General features: G+C 45.0%; 1 protein-coding gene across 1 annotated transcript in view; it reads left to right on the forward strand.

Annotated features, from left to right (window-relative positions):
* Positions 1 to 7,661: 7,661 nt before the first annotated feature.
* TMEM178B (transmembrane protein 178B) overlaps positions 7,662 to 12,910 on the forward strand; it is a gene marked incomplete at both ends in the record, with an annotated part of 208,355 nt that continues 203,106 nt past the window's right edge. Inside the window, one exon of the mRNA XM_082280059.1 lies at positions 7,662 to 8,043. Coding sequence (XP_082136185.1) covers positions 7,662 to 8,043 — 382 coding nt within the window. The remainder of the gene's footprint in view (positions 8,044 to 12,910) is intronic.

The following is a 12,910-nucleotide window of genomic DNA, read 5'->3' on the forward strand; positions in this document are numbered from 1 at the left end:
AAATATTGCCCTTGTGCTTTAGCTGAGTTGTCTCCTACCAGAACTTTCTCTTTCAATGGAGGCTTACACCTGTATAGCTTAGGCCTTTTCTTTTTCTTAAATCTGTTCTTGCTTCTCTGTTATTGGAAGCACTTGAGTGTTTACTCAGGAGACAGGAATGTCTTTCCCCAGTGTTTTACTTTCGAACTCAACATGTTAAATGTGGCATGATCTACCATTAGATTTAGATTTAGATCCTACCACCTGGCTGAAAAAAACCTAAAGCTGTTGGCAATGCCTTCAGAGATGGAGTGATATCTCCCAGGTCCTTCTGCAGTTCACCACAGTGCCCATGGACCCTTGGGCTGTGTGGAGGTAGTGCAGGGGTGCCAGGGATGAGTTTGCCTACAAGGCCTTCTTTTCTGCAGCTTATAGCTCTTCTACACTTTAAGTTCTTGGGCTGACATTTCCCAAGCACGATGTCCACAGTGGGAAGCTTGGGGAAAAGTTTTGTTTAAAATCGTTCATCCTTGGTTTTGTCTGAGCGTAAAAGCACTCTTGGAGATGTTCTCATGAGCAGCAGTGATTATCATACATAGCTGTGTCCACAGTGCAGCCTTAGGTGGCCAACAGTGATGTGGTTTTGACAGTTGACAGCTAAATAATGAAGAGTAAGTTTTCACAGGAGGAAGCAATTTTAGGGAAAAGCCACCAGTCTTTTGTTTTGCTGTTTGGAAAAACAACATTATCCTATGGTTCTTTTCCTCTGTGTACTGTCTTTTACCTGTCTCTGTTTGAGGCCATTTGGTGCTGGCCATTCCCTCTGCTTTATTGAAAAATATGATATAGGACTTCTCACCTACCCGTCCTCCTGCCTTCTGCCCAACAATTCATTTTGCTTCCTCCAAAAGCAAATCTGTCCTTTTGATGGTTCACTCCATTCAGCTCCTGACCCCTGATCAATTCTGACTCAGCTCATGTGTGCTTCCCCTGTTTGTCACAACTCCAGGTCAGTAAATCAAGACTAAGAGAACACCAGACTAAAGTTTGCCCATGGATTGCCATTCACTTGTGACTTGTGGTCGTGAGCTAAAATACATGATCACATCCTGCTTTCTGCCCAGATCACAGTAGATGGCAGATGAACCAGGACTCTGCAGTCGTGAGATGGTGGCTGTTTGGTGGACAGTTTGGAGGCTCTGTAGTGAGCCTAGCAGAGGAATACAGGTAGGAAAAATCATGGTCATAGGCATTTGAATTGAAATTGAAAATTGGATTTTATTTCACCCATTGTGAGAGTTACTGTTATGAAGCTTGGTGACTCAAAAAAATTACATTTTTCCCAACTTCTGTCCATGTGGTGCCCATTTTCTGTGTATCCAGCTGCAGTCACCCATGCACTAATTTGTGGAAATACTGTCCACTGTGTCTAGAGCCAGGGGGTCTGCAAGCTGCTCTCTGAGGAAGGAAGGTGCTAAGTACTCTGGTAGTTTAGGTTCTAAGCTCCTTTAATAGAGTACCCAAAATACACTGACATGTTTGAAAATACTGCCTTTTATCTCTGTTCCTCAGCAGGGAGCTGTGAAGGTAAGTTCCTTGATGTTTGTAAAAAAACCCCAGCCCTCCAACACTACAATTAGAGCACCACTATAGAAAAGCTCATGAGGAAATTAATCATTCTGTATGCAATGCAAGATCTGGATGCTCTGTAATAAATAGTACATGCACCACACATTGGGTGATAAGGATAGGAGAAAATTTGAATAGTGTTCATTAAGTGAGCAACATTTATCCTTTGCACTGTAAAAAATGGGAGACCCATGGAAACAGAAATCATGTTATTAAAGATTGTATCATAGTGTGTTTGCACGCTGGGCAAATTAATGTTCTATGGGTGGTCTTAAATCTGGCATTCACTAACTTGCTTAACTTTGCAATCCAAATGTTGGTGGGTTGTTTTCTTTTTTTTAGAGAGAGCGAAAGCAATCCCTTTTGGGAGCTACTGGTGGGGAGGGCAGAGGACATGCAGCGAGGTGCTGTTGTGTGCAGCTAGATATCAGTGTGTGCACAGCTACACATGAGTGTGTAGACAGCTGTGTGCCTATTCTCTGTGTCTCCATGTGTGTATGTGCGTGTGTGGCCAGCCCATGTTTATGCAGCTGGCTGATGCTTCCCTTTGAAAAACTCTTTCTATTAAAAAAATAAATAGAAGGGACATTGACAACTGGTTAATTCCTGGGATTTAGATTACAAACTTTTATATGGTGTTTTGTGGTTCTGATCTACCTTTATAGAGCCTCTGCTTGTTCTGAGTCACCTGAACACCCAAAATCTGTTTGAATGATGGGTCAAGTGTTTGTGGGAGTTATCATAAGATGCTTCTATGTTAGCATCTTTTATGGCTGTGTTATTAGAAGGGCTGGCATGCTGAGGATTCACGTACACCAGTATCCAAGGTGCACTGGAATGATAAAAAATATTAGTAGGCATAATTTGTTATATCTATGTTTGGTTTGATTACTGTCTTGTGTTTGAAATCCTGTAATTAAGGCAGCGAACTGCCGCCAGAGCCAGTACTGCTCCAGGTAATATAACACTAGGACGAGTTCCTGTGACTTCAGTAGGTGATTCTTTTCAAAGAACGAAGGCTGGAGCCTATGTAAATTAAACATCACTTCTGGGGAGGTGAAGATCACAGAGAGAGCAGGAAAATACTGAGGGTCATCTCTCTCTGTTGAATAACTAAATTAGAAGTGTAGATCCCTGGGAAGGGGCAGCACCTTGACTTGCTCAATCCCCTCCCCCACTAGATGGCACTGAATTCTTTTTCTTTAAAAGGAAAAAAAAAAAAAAAAAAAAAAAAAAAGACGAAGGAAGAAAAATATGGTGGAGGTCATTTTGATGTAGAAAAGACCTCAAAAAACCAAAACAGAAAAAAACCCCAAAAACCGACGAAGAAAAGCAAATTGCAATTGGTTGTCCATTTACTCTGCCTTTCCCCCCTCCTAGCCCCAGACCTCACCTCTGTGTACCTTTGTACAGGCGCTCGCTTTGCTTTTGTGTCTGGAGCTCTCTGGAGAGGCGGTGGGCGATGCTGGAGGATGCTAAGGAGAGCGGAGACGATGCTGGGAGGGAATGGAGAGGAGACTGGCCCTAGCTGTTAGACACCATCCGTAGTGAGGTCTAGCAGGCAGCGCACGGCTTGTCAGAAGGAATTGGCTCTGAACAGACTCACCGGGCTCCACTCCTCTGTCCCGTGCCTTCAGACATTTTTCCTGAGCACCGTGTGCTTTAGCTTTCTCTCTGGATCACTGAAATCGTAACTGGCAGGAAAGAAAGCCTCAGCCTTCAATCCGCCGCTGGAAGTGCATTTTCACTCCCTGATTCATTTCAGACCCGTGAATTAGCTCCCTGTGCTGAGATGCCCTTAATTCACTGTCGGGAGCGGTTTCCATGTCGCGTGCCCAAGTGTGGGTGGAGGGGTTGGGGAGTATTTTTTAAATGTCATTCTCGCAGCTGAAGATCGACAAGGACTGGGTTTTTTCCCCCTGTGGTGAGGCGGGGGTGGGGTGGGAGGAGGAGAATTTAATAATGATCTGTTTGTGCTGAGAAAGGGGCTGTCTGTAAAAATCCGGGAAGAGACACAGGGAAGGTTTCTAATGCCTGCAGCAAGCAATATTGTGCCCCTCCTGAAAAGAAGGGAATAATGATGATGATGGAGAAAAATGTTTAATTCTAAGAGTTAAAGTGGGGATAAAATCCAACAGTTTCTCCTACAGTTATATGTTTAAGGTGACTTGCAGAAAGATACAGACTGCCATCTGATAAAGCTACAAATGCAAGCCAAAAAAAAAAAAAAAAAAAAGCTTAGAAACTGCCACTGAAATGCCTTTTCAGAGAAAAAGATAAAACCTGGAACTGAATGACAATTTTTGGCTTTCAGACCCATGTTTAAAAATGAGAAGAGGGGACAAGTCTGGCTTCTCCAGGTACAAAAGTCCCCCTGCCCCAAACTGTCTTACTGTCTTGGAGTGTGATGGGAAAACCTGGCACCTGGACCTCCCTGGGTCCAACCAAATCTGGGCTCTTTGGACTGTAATCCTAATGTTTAACATAAAAAGAAATGTAGGTGTGGTTCCATTATATTATTTTCTTATCCCCTCACATATCTTTGGCCAGTATAATGAGAAAAACAGTTCTAGTAGCTGGATCCTCCATTTTGCTCTTAGCCCCAGTCTTCCAGTTCTGTCTAAAATGGGTGTTTAGACAGAGAACAGTTTTGTTTACCAGTTCAATCTAAATAGAGAATAAACTTAGTGGAATCTCGTGCTTAAATAGAAAATCCAACAATCAGCCAAAATACATGGTTGGTAAAATTAGGCCTATTCCCTGTTCTCATCCTTCAGCTTGGGACTTGACGCTAAAAATTGACAAAGAAATCCAGGTGCACTCTCATCTCTGTGTGGGTGTGATACAAGAAACCTGTTCATCATCTTCTTATAGGAGCCAACAGCTTTTTGACCACAAACCTCTACATTTTATCTCGGAGCAGACAACAAGTATGGCTGCTCCAGGCCCACTGTAACATCTAATTCTTCTTATCTACTGACATGTAGTTGCTTGAAAAATCCAGTTACAGAAGTAGATCCATCTGTGCAGAACTAATTTTAAGAAAACCTTAGACCCTTAAGTACTGGCTGTTATTATTAACAACAGAGGGAGGTTACTGCTAAAAAGAATAAACCAGTCCCATGTTTCAGTAAAACAATGAACTTTACCTAGAGCTTTCCAGATACAGTTAATATTCATCATGCAACGCTGAAATTTTGCAATAGACCTGGTTCAGTAGATGCAGTTGATTGTAACCTTTATGGTTTGGATGAGTGACTTTTCTTTGCCAGTTTCATAATCCTGCAAGGAGTTTAAAGAATACAGTATATTTCACACCAAAAATGGTTTAATGGGACAGATACTCTTCCATAGCTGCAAATCCCAGTGGATATGGGCCCTGGTTTTGTCAGTTAAAATGGAAGGAGTTGTTTTGCCTTTTTTGATAATACAATTATTATCAAAAAAGGCCAAAAATTGTTACGATCCAGCCATGTGGGTTAATTTTTTCCTGATGCAACTGTATTCCACAAGACAATCCAGGTATATATTTCTGATGCACAGAGAGCTACTACATTTCACATCTGCTCTCCCCACTGGAGCAAGTATAATTTGGGTGGCTAGGGTTAAAAGCTAGCGAAATCGCAGGACTCCCCTCCTGGGGCCAAGGGCTGTCACCAGCCCCAGAAAGGCTGTGCTTATTTTCAATTCAGATGACACAGCTTGGGATTCAGGGGCCAAAAGCTGGTAGGATCCAGCATGTATGTAGATTTTTGCAGCATGCATCTGTGGGCAGGCATTAGGCTGTGGATGTTTTGGTGCAGTAGGAGCAACTGCATTGTTTGCTGTTCATGCTGTGGAATCACTGGGAGCCAAATACTGGATGGGGCTGACTTGGTTCCTCTGTCACCTCCAGGATGCTGTGGTACTCGCAGATCAGGATGTGCCAGCATCCAGACCTTTTTGGTGCAAGGGAAATGACCATGTGTATTTCTTTTTCAGTTCAGACAGTTCAGTCTGGAGGCCTCAGCTTTCTGGATCACACAGGTCTACAATCCAGGGTTTTTTTCAAGCTAATTCTCTGTATTTTGAAGCAGGTTGGGATTTTTTTTTTTTTTTTTTGGTGCAGTGAGAAACAGCTCTGTGTGTTTTGGATTTGGTTGACATAATGTAAGGGCTTGTGATCAAGAATGGTCAGGATCCAGTTAAATCCAGGTTTTACATTTTTCCCTCTTAAGAGACTAAGGCTTCGACATTTCCTGCCTGGGAAGTGGTGCAGTTTATCTTTAAGGAGGGTAGAGAAATAAGAAATGAGTCTCACGTTGCATGGGTGACATCACTGGCTTTTGGCTCAGCGCTCTGTATGCTCGGTCTGTAGGCTTCGGCCAAGGCTGCAGGGCTCGGTGTTTGAACAAGGAAAGATTCCCAGGTGTACAGAAGATTGGATTTGCTATTATTTGGGTTAAAAACGGTGAAATGAGATTTCTAAAGCTTGGGGACTCCAGCTCGCCTTCTGTTGCACTTGATCTCTACAAGATGGGTGAGTTATTCCCATTAAAGAGAAAGGGAGTGAAAATTTAAGGAGAGAAAAATATGTCTGAATATATAACTACTGATGCCGAGGATACGATTCGTATGAAGCTGCTGTGCTAGAAAATCTCAGCTCCGCCGAGGAGATCGGGCCATATGGCAGAGAAATGGTGCAGCCCGAAAGCTGTTGACAACAGTTAGGGGCTGCTTTCCTCTCCCCGTGTAAGGTGTGTAGCTCCCCCCCACCTCCGCCCCTCCGCCCCTCCGCCCCGGTTTGTTTTGGTTCGGTTTCCCCCGACCTCCCTCCCCTCCCCGTTCCTCAGCATCCTCTCCGCCAGCCGTAGCCCTGCCTGCCTTCATCTTGCAGATGGCTAACGTGCCGCCGTGTTAGGAAAACTGTGCACAACACATCCCAGCGCCGGGGACGGAGGAAGCTTTTCAGCTGCCGGCGGAAGGGGGGGCAGCAGCGTGTGTCTGTGTGTGTGTGTGTGGAGAAGGATGCCGGGGCCGAGGGCTGCCCCCCGCGCTGCCTAGCGGGCGGTGCGCGGCCGGCGGCGGCTCCTGCCGGGCTGCGGCTGCTCCCGCCGCCCCTGCCCGGCCCGGAGCCGGGAGGCTGCCGGAGCGCTGCCCGGGCGCGCCGGGGAGGGAAGGCAGCGCGGCGTTCGGCTGCCTGGATGACAGCGCCGACGACAAAAGCAGGCGAGTGAATGGCAAGGCTGGCAGAGAGAAGCCGAGGTGTCTCCGAAGCCAAGATGCCAGTGACTGTCGGCGAAGTGTGCTGAGGGAGAGACCCGTGCGTGCCCGCGTTCCCAGAGCCAGCCGGGGAGGGGATGTTTTAACCACGATTTCAAACAGCAGCAGGAGCAGCAGCAAGTAGCAGTTGCAGCAGCAGCAACAACAACAACAGATTGCTCCCCCCCTCGTGCTCCCTCCCTTTCGACCCCGCTTTAAACCCAAGCAAGTGACCGGCCGTCCAGACGATGCTGCTCTTGCTGAGCCACTGACAAAGAAAAGGCAAGTCACCCATTCCTGAAACCGGGACAACTGGCTGCTTGCAAGTGGGAGATGTCAGGCTGTTGAACTTTTCTGTCCTGTGATGATGCTGTAGTGAGCTTGCTGATCTGAAAGCCATCTCTTCTGGATTTCTGAGAGGGCCAAATTGAAAGAGATTCATGGACTGATCAGCCATCAGGTCTCTTCAGGGGGGATACATCCCTTCAGCCCCTGTCGCCCGGGTGCTCGCGGTGAGGGGAGCAGGACATCTTTGTGTAGGTGGGTCACTGGTGGAAGGCTGTGTTTCTCCTCACTAGGTCTCCTCTGCAGAGAAGAGGCAGATGAGACCCCAAGACTGCCTCGAGGGCAGAACTTTGTAGTGCTCTCAGCATCCCTCTGCAGCGTGGATGTGAGCCACGGGAGTTGGGGATGTTTGAGGCAGTCTCTGCCAAGTGACACCTAGCAGCTGCTTCGGAGGTTTGTGCGTGGTCTCACCCCCAACGGCTTTGCCTGCTGTGAAGATGTCCATGGTGTTTCTGTGAAGCTGAGGCATGGCTGCTGGAAGGTTACTGCTCTATGCTGGCCTCTCTTTAGCTCTGTGTGCCCTTGGCATGCTGGCTGTGGCAATCTGCTCTGACCATTGGTACGAAACTGATGCCAGGAAGCACAGAGAGAGGTGCAAGAGCATCACCACTAAGAGAAATGATCCTGGCTTCATTTACAACTCCAACAACAACCTGCCTCTCAGGGCCAGCAGGTCTAGGTTGGACCGCTGGGAAGGGAAACTCCTCTTGGCAAGAAACAGGAGGCAGATCTTTGCTATGAGCGCAGTCGATGAGTGCAACAGACAGTACAACTCCACCAATATGGGGCTCTGGAGGAAATGCCACCGACAAGGATTCGACCAAGAGCTGGAGGAGCTGATTGCCAAAGGTAAGGGCTGTTTTTTTTACCAGATGAGCATGCCAGGCTCTCCTGAGATGAGCAGGGGCTGAGCAGAGCCATTTGGGCTCGCAGATGGGAGCTGGCGTCTCTAGCCAAGTACCTCTCCTCGCAATGGGTGAACTGGCCTGGCTGGGCATTGCTTCCAGAAGCACTGCCAGGGCAGTTTCCCACGGGATCTCTAATCCTGAGACATGGGGTGTGGGAGCAAGAAGGCAATGGGGGTGAGAACACACACACCCCAGAATATCTTTTTCACATCTCTCTCTCTAAGCTTGCAACTAGCTCTCTCTAGTCTTCCCATCACCATGGTATCAGATTATTTCCACACACAAGTAAGAAGTATTCATAAAGCAGACACTGGATTTTTTTTTTTTTTTTTATAAATTTTGTTTGACCCTGGTGGCTCAGGCAAAGTACATAGTATTTTATTGGAGGCTGCATAAGTCTGTGTTTCATCACTGCCTTTCTCGATGCCCCATCCATCCTGAAATACACCATTTGCAGTGCTCACATGTAGGCTTTTTCTATCCTCAAATGGAGAGTAAACAAAGAGAAATGCTAAAGAGCAGGAGGAAACCCAGCTTGCTGTTTACACTGAGCTGTGCTTTGGAATATTTTCAATATCTACAAAACATTACATGAATGTATTAGAAAGGAATCATTTTCTCTTGGGGTGGAGATGCATCTGTTCGCCTGTAGCATTTTTGTGCTATTTTTTTGTCTAGTCTTTTGATCCTTTGTCTTAATTTTTCCCCCAAGGTAGTGGTTCAAGGTGATGGTCATTTTGCCCCAAGTGTTTCTTTGATCCAAAGTTTAGGAAGGGGCCACATGCATAACCCCCTACCTAAACAGAGGATGCATGTTTTTGCAGGATGATGAGGGTTTCAGGAAAGGATGACGGCATCCTTGCTATCCACTGCATGGTTCCTCTGTACTACAAAATAACATTTCCCTCCCATGGTTCTTCTGTTACAATCAGAAAATTCCCCATTGGTTTCTTTCCATTGTAGTGAAATCATTGCTTCTCACACAGTGCCATCTTTCAAAATACTTGTCCTCCAAGTGTGTCCTCTGTCCCAAACTCTCTTGATAGCCTTCATTAATTCCCTCCTCAGACATTACAAGTGGAATTATTGCTTAAAACTACTTATTCAAGAGGGGTGTTCTCTCACATCTTTGCCCATTACAGGTTTTGTTCTGTATGTTTTATGAGCGAGCAGTGGATGTGAGTAGCATGGTAGAGACTTCTACCAAACCAGTCCAAAGAGGTAGTGTACCTGGATGACTGCTTGGGATCCTGCCTGTGTTGCAAGGGACCCTTCATATCCAGCTGCTATTTTACAACTCCTAGGAGACAGATCGGTGTCTTCAGCTCCATGTGTAAAGGACAAGCGGACATGTCCAAAGCCTGTCAGCACCCAGACACCCTGCTGCTGGTTTCAGTGACAAGGGAGTGATTCCTATTCTCCACCTAGGTGAGAATGGTATGTGCTGGGCTGGCCGTGGAGAGCTGGATTGCTCTGCCACGTGTGCTCGCTGTGCTCGGGGCATAAACAAATTCAACCTTGACAGCAGGCAAACATGCCAACAGAGCTCACCTTTGCAAATGGAGTTGCGGTTATGAGAGAGGTTTTTCATCCTGAAATAAGTGAGATTCTTTCCTCTTTCTCCACCTGCTTTGTCCTGAGATCAGGAACGTCCATTTCTCCTGCCAGAAACAGCTGAAATTGCATGGCGCTAGGTTATTGGTAATGGCAGCTCTGCTCAGTGTTAACCATAGGGAAGATGTGACAAATCAAGATGAAGTGGTTAAATGCAGTCTTTGCTGTAGTCTGCTTGTGTTTGTGTGTGTGTATGAGTATGTGAACTACCTCTGGCCATACGGCATCCAGCTGGTAGCCAGGGATTCCCTGGGCTCAGGTGCAGTGAGTGTTCCTGCGCACACGCTCCTCGTTGTGTGTGTCTGCAGATGGCCAGAGAGCCACTTCGCAAAGTCACTGCCCCCAGGTCAGAAGTGCAACTCGTGCACATAAGGGAGCTGTGTGCAAATATTGGGGTGTGTCACTCCTTGCCTCCTTTAGAGGTTTTCTCATACACTTCTAACCAACTTCATTGTAGGATGAGAGAAGTGTTAAAGGAGGGAGACTCGTAACACTGAACAGCAGCATTTTAGTTCATCTGATGGCCTTTCTGCCTATACTATAGCTCTCAGCCATGATGGAGTCACACACAAATGCTAGAGAGGTGTGTGTTCCTTTGGCACCTCCAGACTGAAACACAGAAAAAGCAAGTGTAATGGCAATTTGATAAAATAACGTGTTTGACCTGCTCAGAAATAAAAATGGAGATGTTTCCTTTTTGATCCTCAGTTATATGATGAAAGCGAACTAAGTGTTGTTGCTCTCCAATGTTGAGAAGAGCTGTGAGTTGAAAACAAGGCAGGTATTCCAGGTTCATACCAACAGGATCTGTCATGAAAGTAAAAACTAGAAGTAGTTTTTAATTCCGTGACAGATACTTGTTTGGGAGTTAGAGGTTTCAGGGATGGCTGTGTGGACAGAGCGTGCTGTGTGCAGGTGTGAGGGACTGCAGATATTCTCCACGTGTAGTGTTCAAATAACCTGACTGGGGCACATATTCTTGCACAGATTAAATCCCTCTCTGTGAGATCCAGGGCAAATACCTTATAAAAGAGGATGTTATTGGTAGATAGAGCTTTAACTCTCTTTTCTTTGTTAATTTAATGTAATACACCTCTTCCGGAACTGGATAAACTAATGCAGGTTCTGGCCCCAAATATTCTGCGTAATGCTATATGTAATTGAATGTAAATTTGATTAAGTGTTTTGGGTTTTTGTTTGTTTGTTTTTAAAGCTGGGCAAGATCTGTGAACCATTTAGTTTAAAACAGATCTACATTTTTCCCTAAGCCAAACTTCCGGTATTGAGAATGGTCTATTGAGATTTGTCTATCAAAGGATAACAAAAAATGGTCATTAAGAGCCTAACTAGCTTTGCAAATACCCTGCAGTTATTCTGCTTATGAACTCTGCTGAAATTAATACAAGCTATAGGCAATGGCTCGTGGCAGGATCAGGAAATGTGGTACTTGGCAATATTCTGATACCAGAGATCTTAAAAACCAGTTCTGTTCCTGAATAGGCTGGGTCACTTCTGTAATTCTGTTCTGTATTTTTTAATTTTTACTTTCTGGGAAATATACCAAGGCCATTATGTTGGATTTTGCTAGAAAAACTGGAGATCTGTTACTTCAGGTTTGTTATAGATAGGTATAATAGATAGTAATACATAAATAAATTAGTTGGTCCTATTTATATTTCTCCTATCCATTTTTTTTTTGTATTTTCATAGAAGCCATGTGCATATTTCAAAATAATACAATTAGGTAAATAGGCAGTGAATTAAAAGAGATTGTCACAAGTAAGAATACTCAGGGAGAGGCAGACAAGCATGAGACCAAAGACCTGAGGAGTATTCTAAAGCTGCATCAAAATTAGGCAGTTCATTTCTTCTCTTTGTCATAATGAAAAAAAAAATCAAATCAGAAAAACAGAAGTTACAATCAGTAAAGAAATTATTGGAGTTGAACATGCAAACTGAGGTCTCAGTCTTGCTAACTTTTCCTCATCTGAATAATCCATATTTCTGGGAATGGACTGCTTGGAGTGAGGGAAAGCACTCTGGTACAGAAGGATCAGTGACAAAGAAAGAGCTAACAGAGCTGTTCCTCTGATTCTGCTCTCACACCTGAGAAAGCCTTTCGGCATCTCAAGACCGGAGTTTCACTCCTGATCCCTAAAGCCTTGCAGCCTCAGGAAATGCTGGCTCTGGGGTTGTTCAGCACAACATTCTAAAATTCTTCCTATTCTCAGATGTTTGTCCAGTCTCCTCTACAAACTGAATAGCCTTGCTGCTGGAGGCCCCTTCGAGCATGGTGTTCACCCTGTCCTATCAGATCCTCTGTTTGCCTGGTTTCTACAGAGTTTCTGCCAAAAGCAGCAATCCCCCACCCAAGCAACCACTCTGAGTGAGCCAACCACTTCCAGCACTAAGCAAGCAGAGAGCTGGAATGCAGGTGAGTGTCTGGGAGAAGGCAGAGTTTGTGTCCTGCTTTGGCAACCAGCAGCTCACAACTCCTTGTATACAACCTGTAGTGACCCAGAAAAAATATGGGGAGCCACAGAGTCTGTCTCCATCCTATGGTGATGTTGCTCAGATGCTTTCCTGCAGTAGATGAGAGGAAAACAAGGAAGGAAAAAAAGGAATTGCATCATTTAATTTTAAAGGTACAATAAAGTAGATGAAGAAGTTGCACAATAACCAAAGTCTGTTCCATTTAGACAATTACTACTCAGAGGACCTTTCATCTTGCCTTTGGAAGGCTGCCAGTTAAACCTGACTGGATGGGGCTCTGCTGCCTGCCATTGGAATCCAATTTTTATTTAAAAAAAAAATAGAATTTACAATGACCTTATTATTTCAACCCTCCTTTTACCTTCCTTCTTCCCCCGAGATCCATGGAAGTCACAGAAAATCCTATTTTTAAAACATTTTATTGTGAGTATACTTAGGCCATGCTACTACTGAAAAAAAAACCAGACCCTAAGTAATTCCTGTGCAGCCTACCTCCACCTCAAATAATATGCAAGATTTCTGGGATGAAAGCATTCTCTGGCTTGGTTTGTCAGATGCACAGCATAACTGAGGAAGAAAGGCTTAACAGGACTACTCCAGCCGTCACTAGGGATTATTTATACACAAATGGAAAAGCCTGAAGAGAGGCTACTTGCAGCTATATCTAGGAGCAAAAAGATTAATTTTTGTAGAGATTCTTG

This window comes from Coloeus monedula, assembly GCF_965178545.1.
Source record: "Coloeus monedula genome assembly, chromosome: 4".
Lineage (NCBI taxonomy): Eukaryota > Metazoa > Chordata > Aves > Passeriformes > Corvidae > Coloeus > Coloeus monedula.